The following is a 26,730-nucleotide window of genomic DNA, read 5'->3' on the forward strand; positions in this document are numbered from 1 at the left end:
CCGTAACAGCTTTTGGGCCGTAAAGCGTATCTTAGTTGTGTTATTACATCTATTATAATAACGAATATGCATTGAAAACTATTATTTAAATATGCATTAAGTATTATTAAGACTACTGGGATCAAACAAAAATTAAAATAGTGAGCAAATAATGTAAATAATTACTGTGTTATTGATTTCTCATTCCCAGTTTGAAACCTAGTGGCCAGTGGGTAAACCCTTAAAATTAAATGAATTTGGTATGTTGCTTTGGATTTATTACAAATTCCAAAAACTAATCCAATTATTCCCCTCTCTGAAATAGGTGTTGCCCAAAATATAAATTTTTCACTTCACTTTGAGCTATAATCAATAAGGTTAGTTAATAAGTATAATCAATTATGTTAGTCAATCCATGATATATAATAAGTGCAAAATGAATCAGTGAAAAAATGGGTTATATCCTACAGTATTTAGATATTTTTTTTTAAATACATAACATTTAATATCACTAATGTTTCCACATAGTAATTCGAACAGATAATAACTCACATTTAGAATTAAATGTCACTTTTTCGAAAATTGGAACCTTTTTTCAACTGCATAATCATACTAATCTATTTTATTATTTATTTCTTAATTTCAAAGTTAAACAGTCCTGAATTATTTCATAATAAAATATATCTATTCAATCTTAAGGTAGGGCCTAGCTAATAATCCTACTCAATTGAATTTCATTTTAGGTTATAAAATATGGCCAATTATATTTTTGTAAGATAATATATCACATTATTAGTTTACAATATTATAATAATTTGTAAGGTAACCTACTGCATATGGTTTTGGTACCTAGATAAAATTCATAATATTTTCTCACAAATGGTTTGAAACATATTTAAATAATAAATTATGGCAAAGTCTTTCTTTATCGTATACAAATAACAATGCACATTTACACAGCAAAATTAATTCAACGACGAGATGATAAACAGCTGTTTACTGAGCCTAGAGCAGTTTAGCGAGACAGGATCCCTGGATAATCAGGAAAAACCAGGGAGGAATCCCTCGGGACCCTTGGGAATCACTGGATAACCGTGATCGGTCTGCCTCCCCTGACAGTAACCGGTTGTCCCTGTCACCCTTCCTGGTTTTGTCTGTAAGGAGACGGGAATGATTAGATTTTTCGTAACATTTAATGCACATATACACTATAACCGTATGCCATCATTAACAATGAAATATTGATGCTATATTGGTATTGAACAAGGCAAATTTTGGTAATTCAGTAGGCCTATAAACCGTGCACTTCAGTCAACACCATAACTAATAGTAATGAATGGCCTTTTGATCAAACGATTGCTTCTTAAACCCAGTGTTATGTTTTGCATACGATTTTAGATATATACCTCCATGCACTTGGATCGCTTAAAACAAGGGCGCAAATATTTATGTAGTCTGTCAAATATCACCGTAAAACATTCATGTACTCTAATTCAAAGTTAGACATTTTGTTTGTTGACTTTGCCTGGATGGATACATTTGTTTAAATTAAGGTACAACGTCATTTATGGTCGAGTTTCCCATATAATAACAAAATAGTAAATTTATTTCACGTTTTCATGATTATTATGGTTAATATTACAACAATGTACACCAACATACAAATTTATATAGCTCCATTTTGAGAATAAAAAGGTCATGTTATATACAAGTGTTCATATTTACGTATAGTATAAAATATACATAGCCAACATTTTATTAAAATTAAACAAATTTAACCATAATATTGCCATTAATAAAATGTATAAATAATTCGTTTTACCATATTCTTCTGATTTTATATGGCTTTTTTATGGTCAAAGGCACCTGTTGGTATAAATATAAAGGGAACAGCATGGGAAATAAAGTAGCTTGAAGGAAGAACACTTATAGATGATTTTTAAAACGGTACCTTTATTAATGTTGATGTTCTCGCCCATGACTCTAAGGTCGTTACTCTCTTGATTCATGTTGAGTCTCTTTCTCTCCTTCTCCCCTTCTCTTCCCTTCTCCTTATCTCTCGGCTTGGGGGGAGTTTTGGTGTCTACAAATAAAAATTATTGAAACCTCAATCGATGTTCAATTGTTCAACTAAAGTCAAATTTGTTTTGGTCCATTATGTAAGCAATATATGTTTTAATGTTCACTGGTTAAAATATATCTGTACTGTATTTAACTAGAATTTAAGTTTAATCAATAGAAATTTAACATTATCTTACTATAGCTTTTTAGTTAGTTACACATTAAAAAGGTACCTACTCATAAATATTATTTTAAAACTAGTTTTGTAAGTTAATATTCCTTCTGGGATGTTTAAATATGAAATTTTAAGTATTATTATGAATGGTTTAGTTAACAATGAGGATTTTTTTGTATTATTAAATCTTGATTGAATTAACAAAAACTTCTGACATCTGTTGATATATTATAGATTTTTTAATCAACCTTAAATTTAAATCGAAAGAAATTTGTACTAGACTATCTGGTAATTGGTGTTATCAAGAAATTTATCACGGATACAACAATTTGTATTATTAGGTACCCATTTGTCTAAAGTAGCAATATTTTAATTTGAAATAATTTATAAACATGAAGGTTAACTGTTTAGTAATGTCGTATAGTGCCAAGCATAGTTGTTTATGGTAATTTCTCATGTTTTTTTCTTGTTGATAATCATATTTCGTTTTAGGTATATATGCAATATGAAAGAGGTAAATAAAGAAAAACTATTACAATATGCAATTGCCCATCGATAATGAACACTACAGGTTGTTAGGGAAGATAAATTAACTGGTAATTGATATAAGAACCCAAGGATATGTGGTTATTGTGCACAACACTATTTACAGTACAAAATTACAGGTATTGTAGTTACTAAAAAAGTCTTATTTCCCTTCTTACTCTATATTGGCTCTCATGGTTCCTCGTCTACTCTAATTGTGATCAAAGAAAAAGTGGCTTACTAGTCTTGTAGATACTAACCGTCCACAACTAATTAAAAAAATTATTCTAATATAATTCAAATCAAACGAAATGGTAAAATATTTATTTTTAAAAGATAAAATCATGTATAATTTAAAATATCATAATTAATAGAAGAAGGTTTACTGGTCAAAAAAACGTATTAAAGAATTTTCAGGTACGGTGTTCTTAAAATAAAAAAATATTATAGGTATAGAAAACAATTTTTACTATGTGATAATTAAACAAAAACGAATTAAAAAGAAACTCAATGTATTTACCTTGAGCTTCTGTAATCGGTATTTGAGTAGTCGTTGGGGTAGTTGCAATCGTTGTTGGGGTGGGAATTTCTGCAAGAAAACATAAATTAAAAACTTGATTAATGAGATAATTACAAAAAGCAGTAATGGATAAATCTAATTATTAACTACAAATAATCATACTGAATCAAATAAGGTTAATTGTCGAAAATGCACTGGCAATTAAGGTAACTTTTGAATAATTGGTAAAATTGTCTATTTGTTTTGTTGTGCTCGGCTACTTTTAATAGTTACGTAGATAAAAAAAAAACTATTGTAACCTATAAGATATCACTAGATTTAAAAACTGAATTTACTTCCTTTTTTGTTATGAACCCTTTTATTTTATTTTACATAGGCATACATTGTTTACATACCACATTTTTATGTTTTTATCAATGAATTAAAATACTTTTATATCATAGATGTTACAATATAGTAGAAACGTCTACGTACATATATGTTGTATGTAACATTCGGTAGGACCCACAAATAGTTTTATATACTCTTTAGTAAAAAAATACAACATTCGCAAAACAACATAACTAATCATGTTCCGTTGAGGCTTTTCTCGTTGTGTCGATATACATGTTACTTAAAAAATCACGAATTTTTTACAAATTACAATGTTTTCTTTGTTCTACCCTTTGGTAAACATTCATGCAGCTATAAACTGTTTTCATTGTATAGTTATATAGCGATTAATTTAGTATATAGCGATTCAGCGTGAAATTTCCAAAGAAAAACAAATTTAACGTTTAAATTACGAATATTGAAAAAATAAATTTTAAATAAAAAATAAGGAAAGTATAGAGTTAAAAAATTGTTATTTAAATAAAACAAAATTTAACTAACGTTTGACGCGGTGAAGGTATTTAATCTGGCAAGACCAAATTCCGAATCTTCTTCTTTCCATTTTTTATTATATTCAATTATCTTAGGAACCTAAATCAATCAATGAATAAAATAAATTGTAAACACTAACGGTAAAGTTTGATGCTGCCGTCAGTCTCCCCCAGAGAGTTCTTCGACACACATTTGTAGGCCCCGTAGTCCTGCTGAGTCACTGATTTGATGGTAAGCTTCATCAACACCTTGTAGGCGTTGTCAACTAGGGTCGGCTCATACTTGGGACCTGTAATTTAATAAGGTAAAAATTAAATTATCAAAATAGATTATTTTGGACTATGAGTATTTGTGTGAACATATTTATTAATTTATACACGGTAACAACATTTATACAATAGTAGTTAGCATATAAGCAATTACAAGATGGCATAATTTACAACGACACTACATTACTAATGCAATAATAAAACAAAATTGAACTTGAAAAAACATTGAGTAAGTATAGCATATGAACGAATTATGGCTTTTATACATTGTATGATACAATTGACGACTAAATTATATCACCAAATGTACACATTTACAATCTTTATTTTAACAACTTATACTTTGATTAGGACAGCGTCGTCTGTAGTGTACTTATTTCAAGCTGAATATGAACAACAGGTATTTAAATAACGGAGGGAACCTTTGTTACCGACTATATCAGAAGCTTCAATAATCAGGATGATTATTTTATGAAACGGTCTTATAATAAAAGCCAATTGCCAATGTCATCTGAGTTTGGTTTTGGTTTAAAACCATTTAAAGCGTTACCGCTTTAAGTGAGGTAGCTTTTCAACTACTTAAACTATCATTTGTAACATTATTATTGAAACATTATTATTGTAACATTATTATTGTATTGTTAACATTATTATTGTAACATATTTCAGTTGTAGTTATAGTTTATATCATTGTATATTACTGCGAAGTTACTTATCGACTGATTTTTTTTGGAATGTCAAGCATTTGCATAATATATATAATTTTAATCATATTAATAATGATGATGACACTACTCATTTACACATGTGATGTTCTAGTGAATCAAAGCATGCTTAGGCTTTGGCATAATACGTGATGAATTATAATTAATATATTTTCATGTATAGAGTGACAACTTACCGTGAGCTATTATATCCCCCTTATCTCTGGTCCAATAGTTGATGGACTTCGGGTAGGCTTCAGAATGGCACTCTAAAGTCATGGATTGACCCAACATGGCCCCCACCAACTGGTTCTGGATAGTGATCATTGGTGGGACTGAATAACAAGAAAATAAAAATATTACAAACAAAATAATAGCATAAAAACGTAAAGTAATATTACACCCTTTTTAACTACTCTGGCATCCGTGTAAATAGCTTTATAGGATACTTTTTTATTACCATTCGAATTATGAAATTATAAAACTATCCTTCCATAATAAATAAAACGTTATATTTACCTATCTACCTATTCTATTTAACATGTTAAGCTTTGGAACTCTTGTTATAGACCATAATAACAGTGAACAGGAAGCTAAATTATATGTGTGTACCTAGGTGTGTTACCCATGACTATAAGCAAACATGTAAACGACAATGTTTAGTTTCTAAACAACCCAGTAATAGAGCTACCAAGGCAACTACACCAATCCTGATTTGACCTACCCATTATAACTTAGGGGCCATTGAATGTTGCGTTATAAAATAAATTTTACAAAATTTCACTTTTGGTTTTGTTTGGTAAACAAAATTTGCAATAAATACTTTTTGTAAATAGACCCCATGGATGCTTATATATATATATGTATATAGGGTCAGGTAACTCGAGCCTTTTCAAATAATTCCGTTCAGTGTGTAAAATTAAATAGTTGTGAAATTAATTGCACAGTTAATAAAAACACCCCCACCGCAGCAAGCCTGCAGACTAAGCGAATTTCCATTTACCTGGCTGGATTTCTACTAAAATATTCTCTTAAAGTTGTTAAATTTATTTCCTACTTTTAAATAAAATTAATTTTCGTGAGTACTTAGGTTTGCTGCCACGGGGAAGATATTGAGGTGTGTTTTTTTTTATTGAAATGATGATAGCTTAGTATGAAATAAACAAAATTGCCAAATGTGAATAAAATAAATCCATAAACAAACAAACTACAACAGTTTATTGATTATCCATGAGAACATGGGAATTTTAAATTAAAAATGTTTGTATCTCCGTAACCTACCTTGTTTTTTAGTAACTACAATACCTGTTATTTTGTATTGTAAATAGTGTTGTGCACAATAACCGCATATCCTTGGGTTCTTATATCAATTACCAGTTAATTTATCTTCCCTAACAACCTGTAGTGTTCATTATCGATGGGCAATTGCATATTGTAATAGTTTTTCTTTATTTACCTCTTTCATATTGCATATATACCTAAAACGAAATATGATTATCAACAAGAAAAAATAAACAACGCAACAACGCTTAAATATACAAAATAATTTCGTTTTTTAAGCTCAAAAAGTTTTTTGGAGAGAAAATGTGTTTTAGGGACAAAAAGTGTGAAAAATAAATGTTTACCCCATAAACCCCCGTTCACATAGTCCGATTATGCTGGATTGCGAACTCGTTTAAATGTAGGTTTACACGTTTGTACCAAATTTCACCAAAATCTGATCATTTTTGCTCGAGTTTTTGCGCAAACGGACACACAATTTTGAATATGAACGGATATGAATATACGGATATATGAATTTGAACGGATGGTGTTGTTGGCCTCTGAGGACCTCAAATCGAAAAAAGTAAATCGGTCCCGGGTCTATGTCCCACCATGAGACCTACGGTAATAGCTTATTCCGTATATGGGAAATTTGCTAAAACACAGTCATTATAAAACACACCTAGGAAACACATGTTAAAGCAAGTGGCACGAAAAACTTTCCACTGTCTTTGGACGAAGAAAAAAATACCTATTGAAACAAAAGTTAACAATCAAAACTCAGATTGAAAGTAAAAAATCAAACATCCTATCTCTTGAAGTTAAAAAAAAATTTTACCCAGCAAATGATCTAATTACCAAAAACTGATTTAAATAACACTATAATGGCTTTACTTTGTTTTACAGATTTAGCTGATTTGTTAGTAGTTGATTATCCTACTCTTAATAAATATGCACATTTTCTTACAATGTACTATAAGCATAATCCTCTTGCTGACTGAAGGAGGGACTCCGTTAGACGCGATGCAGAGGTAGGCGCCCATGTGTAGTCTGTTGACTCTGGTTATGTTAAATGTAGACCCTTCTATCGTTGAAACTGAAAAAGATAGTGACTGAGTTAGAATGAATATTTATAATGGTAATTTGTAAATTCTGCTTTAGCAATGTTTAGCATATCTGATCAACAAAGGGTTAATAGAAATGCTAAACGAAAGAGATTTGCAACTTGTTATGGTCTCCACTTGATATCAGTAGACAACGTGAACTATATTTATAACAGTTGATTTATAGTAATTAAAGTCTATTGCAGGAGTACAACAGAATAAGGTATTTGCGTAACTACGATGTCCTCTTTGAATATTTTGATTATATAGATTTATGGAATTTTTCGCAATTTTCGGGAACAATAACTAACAATGAGATTGATTTAATTAGTCAGGTTGGGTAGCAGGAAAATATTTCAGTTCTGGCAGAGAGGCTGCAATTTTAGGTGGTTATAGTATACAAGTTTCTGAACCTAAAACCGCCCAGACCCCAATTTTTAAGGACCTCGGTCGTCCGTAATGACGTCATCAAAATGGCGGCCGTAAGAGGATGCTGGTTCCCCATGAATTGGCTATAACGACCGAATGCCTGAACCGATTTTCATGAAATTTGGCACACAAGTGCTTGAATACATTATCTTGGCCTGGTTTGAAAAGGGTCAAGTTTCATCAAGTCATTCAAAATGGTGGCTGTTCAAAACTAAAAAAAAAATAAGGAAAATAATTGTGAATTGTTTTATACAGGCTGAGTTTTAAATGAGTTCCCCCCTACCTTTTTTATACATTTTTTAAGATATCAACTTTAAACCATGTCAGATCATTCTAGTGTAGCAAGTACTTCATTATGACTGGGTTTAAATTTTTGGCCGCCATCTTGGATCCGCCATTTTGGATAAAAAGTTATTTTTTTAAATGTAAAGGTAGGGTTGTGACCCACCGTTTCAAACAAGACTTTTACGCTGAATACGATGCTGCAATCCGTTTAAAAAAATGTTGGTCCATTCTAAAGTTATGAGAACTTTATAGAACTTTATTTTTAGTCCATTATAACATTGTGCATTTACAAACTAAGGCCATAATCTCAAAATACTGCTAGATAAAGATAAGTGGACACCACCATTCATTGTTGACCTATTTTCACTCAGTTATGACGGATGTATTTTTTCAGCCACCATCTTAGATCCGCCATTTTGAAGTGTGATAAATTATTTTAAATATGAAGGTGGTGTTGTGACCCATCATTGTGAACTACTTTTTTATGTTGAATTCAATGCCGCAATCCGTTTTCCATTGTCATATTTGGTTTTTGAAATATTGACATTTAAAATCAAAATAATTGTTATATTTTATCAAGAAAGCTTGATAACAAAAAACGGATAAAATAAAACCCAGTCAAAATGAAGTACTTGCTACTCTACAATTATCTGACCTGGTTCGGAGTTGATATCTTAAGAAATGTATAAAAAAGTAGGGGGGAACTCATTTAAAACTCACCCTGTATAAAACAATTCACAATTATTTTCCTCATATTTTTTTTTATTTGAACAGCCACCATTTTGAAATGACTTGAATAAACTTGACCATTTTCAACCCAGGGCGAGATAATGTATTCAAGCACTTGTGTGCCAAATTTCATGAAAATCGGTTAAGGCATTCGGTCATTATAGCCAATTCATCCTCTTACCCCGGACCCAGCATCCTCTTACGGCCGCCATTTTTATGACGTCATTACGGACGACCGAGGTCCTTAAAAATTGGGGTCTGGGCGGTTTTAGGTTCAGAAACATGTATACTATAACCACCTAAAATTGCAGCCTCTCTGCCAGAACTGAAATATTCTGCCATCATATGCAGCTATACGACCCCACTAAATTGGATTTGATTGTGTTTACTTTTTATTGATTACTTGTTGTATTGATTTTATTTTTATTAGTACGAACTGTTAGCCCGTCCTTCGTACGGGAATCGAGTAGTCCATTAAAACTGTATATAATGTGTCTATTACTAACTCAAGCATAGTTTAAGCAGTTAAAAATGCATAGTAAAGAAAACGCTGCCAAGATCAATTAAAACATGTGATCATTGTTATTTTCCCAACCTTTTCTAAAAAAGTCGAGTGGTAAAATAATTTTCATAAGCTTTCTTTCGTTAGCTTCTATTCGTATACAGCAATACGAAGAATCTGTAGAATTCGAAGAATCAATGATATAATCTTACATATTTCCTATAATCAGTGACAAAATTCCAAAGCAAATAAACTAACCTCATAGTTCTATCAAATATTTTTTATTCAACCAGCTGTTAGTTATGACAAATTATATTTTACTAAAACGAACTAAATATTTAGTTGGTTTATATAAATACTGCTTAAAAAAATAAATTTGAACATCTAGGATTTATTATGTATATTTAAATGTACTCTCATCCTCTTACGGAATAAATGAAGGTATCAATGATTATATCATTACACATAGTATAAATAAGTCAATTCTACGTATGTCATTTTATTTTCATCCAAAAGCTGAATTTGTGTTGAAAACGCTGAATGTACAGCTGTTACGTTAAGCAAATGGTATTATACCAAAAGCAAGAGTAGAATGTTAGCGTCGGCTGCTAGGTTTTAAAAATTTATAACTTATTTTTATAAAAACTGAAACCCTAAACTAAAATTGTGGCTTCAACATTCCCTGGTTCTCAAAATGATCTTTCTTTCAACACATTAATCATGAAAATCCGTCAAGTGGTTGATTCAGAATCGTGAAATAAAAAAAATACGATTACACAAAGGTTGATGCAAGGTGTTTTCAATTTTCCTTATCTTTAATATTGTGCTGCTTTTTTCCTTATAATTACCCTAATTAATATATTTATGCATTGTGATTTCCTTTTCAAGTAATTTGTATTCACCGTAGTTTTATGGATATCTGTAGATGGTTCTTTTCTAACTATAAACTATCTCGTGAAACTAATTAATATCTGTTTAAGATTAGGATTTATGGCAGATTTTAATTAAAAATTTTCTCGACATAATGTGTATCTAAAAGATAAAACTGTTTAAGAATCTTTATCCTTTTTGTTATAGTTATCTGCAGCAACGTTTGTCTATAAATGACGTCCTTGTGCCTTGTAGCTATGCATTTGTTGATAAGGTTTTAGCCAAGATTGTTCTGTTTAGGAATGCAAACATTTTTGCTTGTCTGCATTTTCTAGGTCACCTTCATGAATCCTTAAATATATAAGTATTAATATTTAAAACAAATATAAATGTTGTTATTATATTTTAACATTGTATTGCTTTGGTGTTTATCCAATAAACTTGTTTGTCGACCGTCGAAAAACAACATATTGTTTTAGTGGGATTATCAAGAATCCTAACTCAAAATTCCTGATGGCTTCTAATCTTTAACTTTTGTTACCATTCTGGAAAGAAATCTCAAGTTACTTCGAAAAATTAAAATTGATAAGAAGTTGTTAACTGAGAGTGTGTTATGATTTATATCTTTTTATGCTAGTAGCTGAAATCATTTAGATCCATTCCCTTGTCCCTAATTGTAAATAGCATATCACCATTGTAACAATGATGTTCAAAGGGGTTAAAGCTTCAATGATTTACATAGGATTTACATGAAACTTATTGTAAAGATGAATAGTATTAAGCTAACTTGAAGAACATAGGCAAACAGTTACCTCTACATCTTGGTAACGTCGAGACAATCATAATAATAACAATTAATTATTAACCAGATTAAATGCCAATAAATATGAAACAAATTATTTATAAATAAAGTCTACGATGTCCACTTGTCAGACATTTTCATTTGTAAATCAGACGAGAATAAGTTAAACATTTTAATAAAAACTTAACTTATAAAGTAAGTCAGAGAGTCACCCTGTCCACTAGTAGAATTAACAACAATTATTCTAACTAACTAGTTGGGACATTAAATGCTACATCAAGCTACTGATATTTGTCTGACATTGTCCTTATAGGCAAGTTCCCCTGAAAAAGTTATTTTGCACTTTTAATAATTAAGTTACTTATATAACATATTTTATTGCAGGAACCTATACAAAGATGACTAATGAAAATCCCCTCAAACTGTTAGCTTACATCATTTGTAAAATTATACAAAATATTGACTCATTTGAAAGTTTTCCATATTTGTACATGCATTTTATAATGTTTTGACCCGCAAAACGTAATTTAAACCATGCCCAAAAAACAGTCCCCTTAGATTACACCCCTATTAGTTTGCAAGATGTTTCTATTTTTACAAAACGATGAAAATATTAAATGTATATTTCTTCATCCTTTTAAGTTTGCACGACACTTACCTTCCTTGCCAGTGGTCAGGGGGATTCCCTCCCCACCCTCCCGCCTCCAAGTCACATTGGGGGTGGGAGAGCCGGAAGCGGCACATCTCAAGGTGACGTTTTGTCCTTCCCTCACCACCATGTCTGTACTGGTTGGGTAGTCAAGGATGTCTGGGGGTACTAGTGGGTATGAAACAAACAATATTGTTAACGAATTTGATCTAAAATGGTGACTTTAAACCAAAAACTATATGAAGTCTTAAACGTTTTAGTTAGTAGTTTGATTTAGGTCATATATTTTCTTTTCACATAGAGGTTGGTTAAACTTGCATTTTCCCGTCCACATAGACTGACCGTCCGTGCGTGGACGTATCCAGCAAGTTATTTTTCCTTTGGAGAGAGGTCCACACCCCATTCTCATAATACTCCGTGGCTACTTTGAGGTAAAAAAGGATGTAGTTAGTTGTCCACAGATTGATTGTGGTGTATTACTTATTTTGGTAATACAGGGTTTCTGAAAAGTAACTTTCACCCCCCCCACCCCCTTCAACTTAATAACTATTTCAGATATTTGAAATCGGTTTGCAGCAACCTTCTTAGTTATGAGAGGCTATAAAATGATGGCTATGTTTTAATCTTCGAGGATATTGAGGGAAGATATATTTTGAGATACTCCTAGGGGTAAAATAAAAACAATATTATTTTATTAACCTTACATTTGTATCAATGCAACACTTTTGTTGTTCAGATCATTGTTAATATGGTATGCGTGGTTAGTAAAAAGTGCCTGGAAAATCTTCAACTACCTATAAATTCAGTTATCAGTAATCTCCGTCTGTTTAAAAAGAAACATTTTAAGGCGTCATTATGTTATAAGTAGTCCAATTTTAGCTATATTTTCGTTAAATGTTTATTTTTATCAAGGCGTATAAAATGATTAGCAATTCGACTATACTTCATGTTTGAGAATTTTGAGCTACTACCCCAAGGGTAAACAAAAATTATTGTAGCCCCTTATATTTCAGAATGATGCTGCACATCGATTTAAAATATCTCAAGTAGTAAAAAAGTTAAAGGAAAGGGGGTGCTAGCTATTTTCCAGCCACCCTTTATATACCGACTTATTACCAAACAAAACAAATCTTTGTAAGCTATAACATCTATTAGGCCACATAAACTACCTTAGAAAAAAAACTAAATCAGAAATTAGACTTTTAGGCTGTAACGCATTCCGTGAGTGACTCATAAACTAAGTAGTTTTTAAGATAAAGAAATAGGCTACAGCTGGCCTATATAGGTAAAATGTCTACTTAAGTCACTAAAAGTCAAAAGTCATATACTTTGGCCAAGGAAAGATATAATCACCCCAGTTTTATGTTATAGTAGTAATAACCCCTGGTATGCTAAGGTCAACAATGATTTCTGTAGTACACGCCAACTTTTAACCAAGCTATACTAACGAGACAACTTACTGTACAATATAACACCTTTTTTGTAGCATCAATTATCAAATTAAGAACCTAAGAAAGAATTTACTTGGAGAGAATAGTTAATGTTAAACAATGATTACAACCAATGTATGTTCGATTCAAATGGAAAGATCAACTTTAGCTCTTCTATATGGACGAAAAGTCCACTTCTATAAAATAAGTAGATTAAGCTATTAATTTTAAGAAAATTTTTATAACAGTAGTATTTACAAGTTTAAGAATCACCTAATAATACACTAAATGATGGTTTAAATTCCTTCAGTAGTCTAGTTCAAATAACGTTTGTTTTCTGCGGACTTGGTTTCAACTCGTGTTACCATCAGGCTTAAGTGCGAAATTAATCCAGTCCATTGGAAGATATTCAGTTAAACGCCTCATATAGATTACATGACACAAACATGAGTACAAATAAACACACATTTACTGATCGGTATCTACAAAACAATGACGGACACATGTGAGTTCATCGTCCGCGACGGGTGACATCCGAGCCGCAACACCAGCTATCCACATATCATGATGTCAAAGTAGTAGTTAACGCAACGATCGCGTAAAGAATCGCGTAGAAGTTTGAAAACTTCTGCGAGTGTCGTTAACACTATATACGCGAGTTTACTTTACTTCCCTACTTTACATGGTACTTTACATAAATTACATACTTTACTTCAATACAACAGTTAGTTATTTTATTACTAACACTCACTACTCATACATAGCTTCTAAAAAAGGTTATGTTTTCGTTTTAACCTCTCTTTTCCACTGACGGTGATACAACAAATCATTGTACAAAACACTGATTGCACCACCCGTTAACCATTAAATTGGTCTCAACAGCTGATTGGTTGAAGTTCGAAGCGTTACAATTTTACATAACTTCTCTCAATCCTTGAACCTCATTGTTCCGTTACTCGTGTTGTTAAGTAATACAAGGCTGTTAAGTAAGTAAAAAATGCTGTTAAGTGAATCTTTTCAATTCTAAGAACTGAACTAACATCTAGTTTGAAAAACGGTCATAATTAAATATGCACAATTACAATAGAGAGGTGCTATATGGAGATGTGTTTACATACTACTCACCAACAACATCTAAATATCCAACTTGACTCTTCATAGGGTCCGTGTTGATCTGGCACATGTACCATCCTTTGTCAGTCTGCCGCACGTCTTTGATGTGAAGATACCACGTTCTGTGATCACTGTGAGTCACTGCTATCCGGTGATTCTTGGTGATCACGTGTCCATGGATAGTCAGTATAGTCTGGGTATCTACTCTCAACCAAGCCACCTGCGGGGCAGACTGACAGATTATAATGACAAGTCACAACACCGTAGATATAAAACTACTTCGAAGCACAACACTACCTACGGTATCCAAATCAATGCCCTGAAAGCAATAGATCAAGCCGTCAGAATTGAACTAAAGTAGATATGCTATCTGCATTGATGAGCTTTAGAATATTTATCTTCGAATGTTATTTTCGAATAAAAGGGTCGATCTAGGGCCACTCACACATTGCACTAGAATCTGCATTTTTTTTTAAATGTTATTAGTTATTTGATACTAATAGCCTATAGTTGATAAGACATGAAATATACCATGGCTACAATAAGTTGTGCGATCAGTTCCGTCAGTTTGACTTCGTAAACAATTTAGCGTATAAAAAAATCTACAATTTATGTCAGCACAATCTTAATGTGGCATAATTTAACTACGGTCATGACGGTTCGAAAAAGACCACACTTTTAATTTAATGAAAATAGAATATCTAGTTTGATCTATTAAACATAGAATGTTCAATTAGAACAAGGGTCATTACTAAATTAGCAAAATCTGTGCCTCTAATGACTACCACAGACTAGCATTTCTTAAGATAAATTCAAATTGGCTTAAAACTATAGAGTCACATTTTGATATAGTACCATGTTACCTTTTAGTGTATCTTAATTCCTAAGCTCATGATTCAATCTGCATTGGACAGTACCATCGTACAATTAGACAGTGTTAGGCTCATCAACTGTAGGATGAATGGGAACCTATAGTCTAATTGGCTATCATCCTGACTTACTGCTCCTGTAATACTATTTGATTGGGCTGCTGTCATCATGTGGATTAGAACACCCGTAAATACGTTGAATTATCAATAAGCCAATGAATTATTAATGAGAAAAAAGATAATACAGAGAAACACCTAACTGTATTAAGTGTGTGTACGGGGTATATAGATAGTAATGAAATGAGATTATTAAACTTCTGATACACAAGATACAAACTCGGTGTTGTTTGGTGTTTTATTTGTAATACTATCATATAAACAAGTTTTAAGTGCATTGCACTAATTAAAATGAGAAGAATACACATAATACGCCTTATTGGTAACGAATTCCTCAGTCACCAACTGTTGCAAAATGTTTCTAGGATTTTTCTTGCAGAGAAATATATACAAGAAAAACGTAAATACACGAATATCGATTTCGAAACGGAATGTTGCGTGATATGGTACCGCAACAATGAATACCATGCTGAATATATTACCAACAGTAGAGGTCTGTATATACTTGTTCAAGGCGGGTAACAGTTCGTTGTTATGCACATTTATTTATCCCATGATGTACTAGATACATCCAAATAATGTTTGTATTCAGTTGGTGGATTAGTTAATTTTATTGATCATATATTATATTTAGTGTTAAAGATTTTGGAGTAACATTAACAACGATAAACTCAACCCACTGACTTTCCTTAAATTATTAATTATTGGAATACAAAAAAAAAGAATTGGTGAAAAAAATCTAAACTAAACATTTAGGTTGTCATTCTACCAATCAAAGAAAAAGTATAAAGGTTAAACGATCGTTATAATTTTCTTTCAAATTGTATGCATTGTATTTGTGTATTGAGTACAATTAGTTTTTAAAATTAACTTATTCGTGAAAATTTAATTATTGATTTTTCTATAACTCACTGAATTGATTAGATATAACGATTAAATTAATATTGACATGAATGAGATCCTTATAACAGTTTCATAAACCATACGCTGACTTCTCATATATTGAAAACATTATGTATTTTAGAAAACTGATAGAAAAGATAACAATGAAAACAAAGAGAGTTGAACTCATATTTGCTGAAAGTTGTTGGTTATGTTGACCTGACAAACAACTCAGTTGCAGTCCCAGACAGCTGTTGTATCATTGATTTGTAGCCAAAACATTGAACCTGAGCACTGAAATATTGTTTGTTTGCCTTTATTTAAAATTAAACATTTTATCTAAGAGTAAAACTTAATATTCATGTCCAAACAAACTCTATAAGTGCATACTCAACATGATGCATCACATATTTTTTTTTAAGAACTATTTTCCCAATAGGTTTAGAGTAACCTTTTAATATGTATAGTCTTCATGGAGGATGAGTACGAAGACACCAAGTGAAGAAGGGGGAATGTCTAAAATAGTTTTTTATAGCGACGGGAAATTAAGCTCCAATGTCCTGTAAACTGATCTGAAAGAGAAAGTATTATGTCAAAAATTATAACGATTTTAATTATACATACTGGGTAAAAAGGAGGAATGTCCATCGTACTGGGACTGTAAAGTATTTATTTTGGGAGCGTTTCAAAACAGTTAATCGCTGTTTTCTCAAATTATCGATTAAAGACATTTCCCCTTTTTGCTCTGCTGTTGTCTTCGTTGACTGAATGTAAAGGTTATTGCACAAAGTTTTCCTGTTAACTTTTTGCATTAAACATGAGAAATATGGTTCTCAAGATATCTAGCTGATGAATCTAAGAGACGTATAGGTTTTTGTAACATGTGTTGCTGCTAGTACCATCCGTTGTTCTTACACATTTGACGAAATCCATCATTAATGATTTTAAAATAGCTGAAATTATGTTTTAAATATATGCTCCATTTTCCTAAGTGCAGCTGTGGTCACTTAAACTACAAAAACAACGTTCCCAGTATGATCGTATAAAATTTTTACAACTTTTATTTGTATATTCTGATGCAAATGTCAACCAATCAATAAAGCAATTCTTCTAGATTTCAGTTTACATTCTACCCCTCTTGAACCTTAGTACAAGCGGTCAAATCTAGGCCTTATGGTGATGACCAAAGCCTAGATTTGAGAATTTGTTGTGACCATTGAAACCTATCATCCAGACTCATGACAAACTGTTCTAATCTACCAGTCAGTCTAACGTGTTGTCTGGCCTAAAATTAGTTCAGTTAGTATTAGTTGTAGTCTAGTTACCTTATAATTTAAAAGGTCCTCAACAACGCAGGTTAGGACAGCTTCTCTTCCAACAGGGATGGTCATGTTGGATATACCTTCAGTGAACTTTGGAATTTCTGTAACAAAACACTAGCTTACAATACAGTAAATAAAATATTTAATATTACACTATTACATAATGATGACCATTTAACATACTTCCTCGATAAACATAAATATTAAATTAAAATATTCTACAGTATAAGTAAGAAATAAGTAAAATAGTTTTTAATGTCGCATCAAATAGGTGATTATACTTATCTCTAAAAGTATTAAATGAAACTATATTTGTTGCAAATAAACCATTGACAAGTATTTTGCGTAAGACTACTACTGACCCTGATGGGGTAAACAATCATATCGGAAAACATTTCTCTGTAATTACGTTAATTTCAGTGCACTTCAATGTATCTTAGATGTAACAAAGTATAACTAATTTTAATTTTAATTTTTTTTTAACAGACCTTCAGATTCCATATCCTTTGTTACTTTACTTTTACATTTACAATGATATGATAACATTTCTTTTTAAAGTTGTCAAGTTACCTTAAAATTCTAAACGTCCTTCTTAGATGAGACCATAGAGCAATGTAAAAGTAAGATTGTACTTTTGATAAATATTCCAAAAGAGTGTTCTTTAAAAAAAAACCCCGCTTTTGTTACTTATATATTACAGTGTCAGAACTATGTGGACAGATGTAACATTTCCAACCATAGAAAGAGGCAAACCGCACATCTTCGCTACAATTTAAAACCACGTCATATATGCATGGATATTTTAAAAGCTGAGACTGTAAAAACTTTAGCAGGAAGCAGTAAACAGTGCCTGGAATAAAGCCAGTTTGCGCTCCAAATCCTTTCCGACCGGGTAAATCCTATGCTGCATAGTCCTTACTCTACGTCTATGCTACTGGAAAATCTTTTAACTTTTAATATCATGCAGTGTGTTTAAGCCAAACGTTAAAGCATTGTAAGATCCTTTGAACTCATCGTAAATAAAGCACCAAGTAGTTTTTTGTATATTGGTATTGTGATCTTTATATATTCTTGAGGCTCAATATTTTATATTTTCATACACTCTTTCCAATTTAAATTTTCATTTACAATGTATAGTAATTATATGACTTTGGTCGGGCTATTAAATAACTATTTACACTCAAGCTTATATCTATAAGAATATTTATTCTGTGCAAAAAACGTACGCTATGTATTCACTTGTAAATAATGCTTATACAAAATTGAGGTATTTGTCTTTGTTTTAACAACAACAAAAATATTAAATAAATACAAAATACCCCCGACGCAGCAAACCTGCAGACTAAGCGAATTTCCATTTGCCTGATTTGATTTTCAATTAAATCTATTCAAATAACATTAGGTTTAACGAGTACCTAGGTTTGCTGCCTACAGGGTAATAAAGTGTGTTTTCAGTAAAATATTAACAGCTTAGTAAAAAATAAATCGATTGGCCAAGTTTGATCCAAATATATGCATAAACAAGCAAACTACAAAAGTTTACTTATTCTCCATAAGAATAACATTGGAATTTTTAATTTATAATTTTCTCCGTAACCAATAACCATACAAAAACACTTCAATATACTGAATTATTTGTTTTTTTAAGCTCTTCAAAATGGTCTAGAAGAAATTTGGGAAATTTTATGTTTTGAGGGTCAAAAATGAGAAAAACCAATTTTTACCCCATAAATCCCCCCATATAACCCCGTTCCCATGGTCCGATCATGCTGGCTCGCGAACTCGTTCGACTAAACGTAGGTTTACACGTTTGTACCAAATTTCATCGAAATCGGATCATTTTTGCTCGAGTTATTGTGCTGACGGACACATATATATATATATATAAATATATTAATAAATAATATGTAAAATAACATGATTACCTTTTTTTATATTCTTTTTTATTTAATAAATCACAACATGTTTCGTCTCTAAGGACATTTTCAAGTGTGTTAACCTAATTTCAAACAAAAATATTATGTTATGAATAAATACAGCTGTTAATTTTGTTAGTACCTATGTGAATGAATGTTTAGTTGTTGGTTTTTCTAACACTTATAATTTTGTTAAATATAAGATTAGTGGTTTGTGTGTGTACTATATTTAAAATGTTGTTTCTGTCTTCTTTGTAGTGTTTATATATGTGAAAATTTTCTTTTATGTTCATTTTGGTTCCTTTGTTAATAATGTCTAGTATGGTAATGTTTTCGTTATAATTTTTGTATGTATGGTCTGTAGAAAGTATGTGTTCTGCAAATGTAGATTTTTGTGTAGTTCTGTTGTTTGATTTAATTGCTTGAATATGTTCTTTGTATCTACTTTGAAAATTTCGTCCTGTTTGGCCAATATAGAATTTTGAGCAGGAACTGCAGTTTAATTTGTATATGCCTGATTTGTCTTTTATGTCTGATACGTTGTTGTTTGACTGTGAAAATTTGTTAATTAAATCAAATGAATTGTTTCTTGTTCTGTATGATAACTTATAATTTTGGTTGTTAAATGTTTTCCTATATGCTTTGTTAAATGTAGTTGAGTAAGGTAGGCATAAAAATTCATGTTTTCTTTCTTCTTTCTTGACATGTTGGTTTTTCATGCCTGCTTTTTTCTTTATCATTTTTTCTACGGTTTTGCTGCTGTATCCATGACTCTTTGCTAATTTTGTGATATGTTCCTTTTCTTCAATAAAGTCTTCGTTACTCATGGGAATGTTGATAAGTCTATCAATATACGAATGGAATGTTGCCATTTTGTGTTGCCAGGGATGATTTGAATTTGCTGGGATGATGAGATTGTTTTCAGTAGGCTTTCTAAAAATTTTAAATTTATGTAAATTGTTTTCTTTGGTTATAGTCAAATCTAAGAAATTGATAGATGAATTTTGAACTTCTAATGTGAATTTAATTGATTTTGAAATCGTGTTCAAGTATTCCAATAGTTGATTTGGTGTATGGTTGTCAATGTTAAATAAGCATATGATGTCATCAACATACCTGTACCAATATATGATATCCTTCAGCATTGGGTTGACATTGTTAATGATTTTTTCGTTTTCTATATGCTGCATGTAAATGTTGGCTAATAAACCAGATAGTGGTGAACCCATTGCTAACCCTTCATTTTGTTTATAATACATCGAATTAAATTCAAAATAATTTTGTTCTACCGTTGTTTTGGTGAGTGCAATTAAATCTTTGATATTACCATCTGTTAGTTCGTTGTTTTTTGATAGGTTTTGTGATATAATTTGAAGGGTTTCTTTAATTGGTACATTCGAGTACATGTTTGTAATGTCAAATGAGATGAATACAGAGTTATTAGGAATTTGTACATCTTTGATTTTGTTTATCAACTCATAGTTGTTCAATAAACTATAGTTATTTCCAAATGTCATGTAGCTCTTTAGTTTGTAATTTAGAAATTTTGCAAGTTTATAGCATGGTGCATTACGGTAATTAACCACAGGTCGTATTGGTATGTTTAATTTATGCGTTTTCATTCTACCTTTTAGTTGTGGTGCTTTGGGTTTTATCATTTTCATTTTTAATTTTTCTTCTGGAGTAATTATTTTACTTTTTGTTATGATTTTGTTGGTTTGTTTATTATATTCTTGAGTAGGATCATTTTTGAGTTTTGAAAAAGAATTATTGTTTAAAAAGTCTTGTACTTTGTCATTGTAGTCTTCAATTTTTAAGACTATTGTAGTATTGCTTTTGTCTGCTTTAGCTATCATAGCTTGATTTTGTTCTAATTTATTGGCTATATTTTTTATTGTGTTAAAATCTTTCTTTGATTTGTTGATTGCTTTTGTTTGTTTAGCATGGGATTGGGTTTTTTCATATTCATGAATAAAATTATGTCTTATAGCTTCCTGATGGTCAGCGGTTTTCTTCTGTATTTCAGCTTCAAAATCAAATAGTTGATCTTCTATTACTTTTGGTTTATGGTCTAAATTTACATTGTATTTGATTGATTTGCATAACATTTCAGTTTCTTCTTTTGTAAATGTTATATTTGTAAGGTTTTCCATGGTTGGTTTAAATGTGCTATCATCTTCATTGGTGGTATTCGCTGTTACAGAATTTTGTTTTGACATCAAATTTTGAATCTTCTTAATTTGTTTTTCCTTTTTTCTTTTTAAAATTGGTTTGCACCAATTGTTTATGTAATCTAAAAACTCATCAATAGAATCTTGCTGGCTCGCGAACTCGTTCGACTAAACGTAGGTTTACACGTTTGTACCAAATTTCATCGAAATCGGATCATTTTTGCTCGAGTTATTGTGCTGACGGACACATATATATATATAAATATATTAATAAATAATATGTAAAATAACATGAGTACCCTTTTTTTATATTCTTTTTTACAGCTTATATTGGGTTAAAAATAAAAATAAATAAATATATATATGAATTTGAACGGATGGTGTTTTTGGCTTCTAGGAACATCAAAATGAAAAAGTAAATCGGTCCCGGGACTAAGTCTTACCATGAGACCTACGGTAATAGCTTAGTTGTTTTACCATAAACTTTATCTAGTGATATTCCGTGAACCCCTTTATTCACAGATAGGTTTCCAAAGTTATAATAAAGATGCAGGATATCGTAATAGGTAGAATTGTTCTCAATCATTACATTAAAATCCAAGATCCATTTCAATCCTAAGACCTTATTATTGTCACTATTAATCACTTAAGAAATTTTAGTAAATCGGGTTTATTTTATTACATCACAATCCTACCAAAGAGGTTTTAGCCGAGTTATGTCTAAATGCTTCGTTGAAACTCTCCGGAAGGAGGATAGCCAATCCAAAACTTAAAGGAATTTATATTTTATGTTGCAGTCCTCGAAGATACTGCATAAGAAACGGTGACAATGTGGCTCTCAAATTGTGTGGTGAATACATTATTTTAGAATACTTTCAACAACAAATACAATGCCACTGGGCTTGTTCCTCGGGCTGTATACAGGGTTGGAAAAAAAGTATGGACACCCCTTTTAAACTTTGGGTTACACGAGGAAAACTGAACTCAGTACACCACTATATAAAATAAAAGTACACTTTTTGTCCCCCATTTTTATCCAAAAGCCTAAAATCTGTTATTTTGGTGCAGGTAAAAAATGTTAAAGTAAAGCCCTATCAAGTGACACCTAATTTTAAAGACCATTAGTTTAAAATAATATTGGTGAAAACTAGATTTACCTATATCAGCTCAATATAGAATGGCTGTCATTAATATTTTTCATCAGCCTGAGAGACCCAATGCACATCATATATTCCCTATTAACTTCAAATTATCACTTATATTTGATTAAAAAAATTGGGGTTTTTTGGTGGAGGTTTAAATGGGCACACTTGAGGTTTGAAAACAGCTTATATTGGGTTAAAAATAAAAATAAATAATTTCTATTAAATATATGCGAATGTCCTATTGGCAGGACAAATCCCTTTATCTACGATTCGACACAGACCCTAGCACCAATGAAGTACAAAATCAAGTGTACAAAAAAATCGTTGACATAACCATTGATTACGCTTTTCGAGAATGATCAGATGGATTGGTATATGCACATAGCTGTTTCGAAATAATTTGGAATTTGAAAAGGGCCGATTTTTTTTTTCGATAATGGTTTTAAGTTAAGAGAACTGACACGGTGAACTTTAACCACACAAGGTTATTGTCTTTGATATTGCTTTTAATATAAATTACTGTCACTTGTCCCAACAGATAAACCGTCAAGACAAATTTGATTTGCAAATGTTATACGCTTTTTCGTAACAGCAAAACCCCATTTTGAAATCCCATCAACTAAAAACATCAGTTTTATCCGACAATAATTCACTTTTTCGAAAATGAAACAGGCGTGACAGCCGTAATACCTGTGTGGTCTACACAGGATAAGCTCTAGCGCGGGTTTTAACTTTGTTACGAGTTGACAAGCTTCACGAATAAAAACCTTTGTTGCCTCAGTGTTGGAAGCATGAGCTCTAGGCCCCAAGCCATGTTGTCCCGTAGTACTGATCACTTTGTTTATAATTTGACTTTTGAATACTACATTGCACGGTTTTGAATGTGTTCACGATTGTTATATTAACTTGCCTTAACCGGAATACCCTTCAATCCAAAAATTACGCAATTGCGGTTATAATTTTTGTCTAATCCAAGATAATTTTTAACAAATTATAAAGTAGTTCTAAAAATAGGTAATGTATAGTATCCTTAGTTTATTACCTTGAAATGCAAATTATATAATTATTTTGATCAAAGATAAAAAAATGATTTAACAACTTCCCGTAATAGTAGGCATAGTAGTATTTTTTTAAGGGTAATCTACAACAATGAGAATAAAAATGTATTATTCATCTATTTTTCGTTTAAGATTTTTATATTTTCTCCAATTATTTCGAAATCAATTCAATTTGGAATTAAATCGAACATATTTTTGTATAAAAACCGTTCATAAATGTAAAATAATACAATTGCAGTGAGTGAACATTTCCGTGTTTACTTTAGGTTGAAAACGTACAAGTGTGCCTTTGAAGTTATATTGACCAACTGCACGTAAGCAGAAAAGCAGTTTCGTATGTATAAATCAAAGTACTTTATTTAATTTTCCCTATCTACAAAAATAATTTATTTCTGCTTTGGAATGTTGTAATTGATCATTCATTCACAAACGAACGTGTTCTTTGCGTTCTCTACACATTTGACTCGGTAAAACCTTTTTAATTATGTTTGAGAATTATATTTGAAAAAAAACTTTTCATTCTGTAGCGAGTGTAATTAGGGACATGGTATATATTGTATAAATGATACTAAAAGTAAATTTTTCTGGCGTCAAACTTCCTCCGCCTGTTGCTAAATAAAACAGGCCAACTTAATACCACAAATATGATTGATAAATTACAAAAAGGATGTTGGGGTATTATCATCCTGTATCAGTTTTTCAATGCACTTCAAAACTGTCCATTCATAGCTTATTTTACTATTTGAAATATTCATAAAAATAAAATTAATTTTAAATAAATAATATATTGTTGGGGAAGTGATAGCTCATTAATTTACGTATCGTTAAGAGTTGTTTGTATTTAAAATAAATCTGGATACAATACTTAAATACTTTATTTTGATACGGCGACCATACGAATGTAGGTATTTTAAGCAAAGTATGAATGAAGATAGTGTAGGATGATTGGTGCGATCTTGTAGTCTTGTTAGTGACTAAGGCTGACATATTCCTAGACACAGCTGTTAATTAATAGCCCATACAGCTAATGGTAACTAAAGGACCTACAGTTTATAGTGGTATCCGAACAACATTTTTGCCTTGTAATTAACAAATTGGTCTAATTATCAAGATATTACTGTGGATCGGTGTAGTAGGCCTACTTACTAGTACGGACGATGATCCACACCAGCTATTTAGGAAGTTAGTTTACATTGACAAACAATGTTTAACATCATAGTTTTGTTTGAAGATAATGGAAAACAATAATGACATAAGAAAAATGCACTATAGAAACTTGTTTAGCTCATCAATCGTGCCCAAATGTATATTCAACATTATGTCATTACGAAAGCTCGCAAAAATATTCATTGTTCCTCTTGATGAAGAATAATCTTTAGTAGAATCGTGAAGGTTTTTTTCCTTGTCCACAGTTATAATAGCTTTTAAATCACATTTTACCCTGGATACATTCTATGAATCTGTATATCCACCCATTTCGAAAATAGGTCTACTTTACTTTAGATAGCTAAACTTTTTAAACTATTGGATGGGTCTTATACGTAACTGTAGAGGATCTACAAATTGTTTGAATCACTTATAAATATGAATGTATTAACGACATGTTATTACTGTAAGACTATAAGTCGTCTATTTGCTGCAATTTCAGCATTTGCTAAGTGAAAAAAAACTTAATTCTAAACTACTCTTAAAAGCGGATATTAAAAGATAGATTCTTGAAATAAATCTATTATATGAGTAGAACGGATGGTATATTATCCCATGATTCCTGCAAGCACTTACATTGAAATAATAGTTTCAGTTATATATACAGGTAACCTCAATATTATGTTACACCAACATTTTTTACAAATTTTACTTTTAACGAAACTCGACTGAATTATCTCAAAACTGTCTATGTACAAACTGCACATTACAAGAGAAAATAATTTTTTTATCATTTCAAGAAAATGTTTCACCGTTAGACTTTTGACAAATCATTTATTTTACTTGGAAGTAGAAGCAACCAACGTAATGCTGTACATTTAAACCCTGCAGTTTTAAACTTTAAAGGGCTCGACTTAAATGGCGTAAAAGCCACGAGTTAGGGTCGCAATGGGACTGAGTTGCTAACAGAGGCAATTTAAACGTGATTAATGCGATAGACGGACGTTACAGACTCTGGCTACATAGAATGTCCTTATTCAGTGATTAAAGGGTTCCTTAAACGATATTTATCGTTGCCAAGGTCGTGAAGAGGTCTGCTCTATTATTTTGTTTAATAACTATTATGAAATTGTCTGTTTATTTTTAAACGTTTGTATTATGTTTAGCTGTTTAAATTTAGGGATTTCTTTTTGTTTATTGCTACTATTCACCCCTTTTACCATAGTTATATTTTTTCCATGTCACAGGTGTAATTATTTCCACAGTAAAACAGCATTTTTAGTCTAAGAATTTAGGTGGGGTGTCATATTGAAAATTGATGTGTTCTGCTTCATGCATAATTTAAATGTATCTTTAAGAGAATATTGTAAGCTGGTCTAGAGGAAGAATAGGGCTATGCATGTGATATTCTGAAAACTGATCTGAACAATATTTTTAACACATCCTGGTAAAGCACCTACGACCTAGGCTCACCCAAGCTAAAAAGGTCTACGCACTTAACCACTTAACGCCCTTAATTAGTAGTTAAGTTTAGTTGTTTGTACTGTATTATCTAAAATAGTTTCAAAATCTACATGAGTTGAATTCCTCCATCAGCCTCTAGTTAAAAAACTACTTTATTCCTTGGGTATTAACTTTCTATATGTGATAGAATTACTGCTTCAGTGAATAAGGCTAATTTTAATAACAATAAGAAAATAAATAAGTATTACATCAACAACCTAGCATAATTATAGCATCTAAATTACTTATATAACAGTATTTAACTAGTTTTAATGATCCCCACATATATTTTTCCACTTGAGCTTTAATTAAACAGCTAGTTCTAGAGA

General features: G+C 31.2%; 1 protein-coding gene across 2 annotated transcripts in view; it reads right to left on the reverse strand.

Moving 5' to 3' along the window:
• Positions 1-811: 811 nt before the first annotated feature.
• Positions 812-26,730, reverse strand: part of LOC128989569 (lachesin-like) — a 29,695-nt gene continuing 3,776 nt past the window's right edge. Inside the window, exons 2-10 of one of the 2 annotated variants that reach the window (XM_054411472.1) lie at positions 17,466-17,563; positions 14,285-14,492; positions 11,739-11,897; positions 7,328-7,456; positions 5,295-5,432; positions 4,264-4,413; positions 3,261-3,329; positions 1,931-2,062; positions 812-1,133 (exon numbers count right to left, since the gene is read on the reverse strand). In XM_054411472.1, the coding sequence (XP_054267447.1) occupies positions 985-1,133; positions 1,931-2,062; positions 3,261-3,329; positions 4,264-4,413; positions 5,295-5,432; positions 7,328-7,456; positions 11,739-11,897; positions 14,285-14,492; positions 17,466-17,563 (1,232 nt within the window). In that variant the 3' untranslated portion in view covers positions 812-984. Of the gene's footprint in view, positions 1,134-1,930; positions 2,063-3,260; positions 3,330-4,263; positions 4,414-5,294; positions 5,433-7,327; positions 7,457-11,738; positions 11,898-14,284; positions 14,505-17,465; positions 17,564-26,730 lie in introns of both variants that reach the window. The other variant, XM_054411470.1, reaches the window with a different exon arrangement.

The sequence above is a fragment of the Macrosteles quadrilineatus genome, unplaced genomic scaffold (genome assembly GCF_028750875.1).
Source record: "Macrosteles quadrilineatus isolate MER2022 unplaced genomic scaffold, UCM_ALF_1.0 Scaffold_3__2_contigs__length_128488019, whole genome shotgun sequence".
In the NCBI taxonomy this organism is placed as follows: Eukaryota; Metazoa; Arthropoda; class Insecta; order Hemiptera; family Cicadellidae; genus Macrosteles; species Macrosteles quadrilineatus.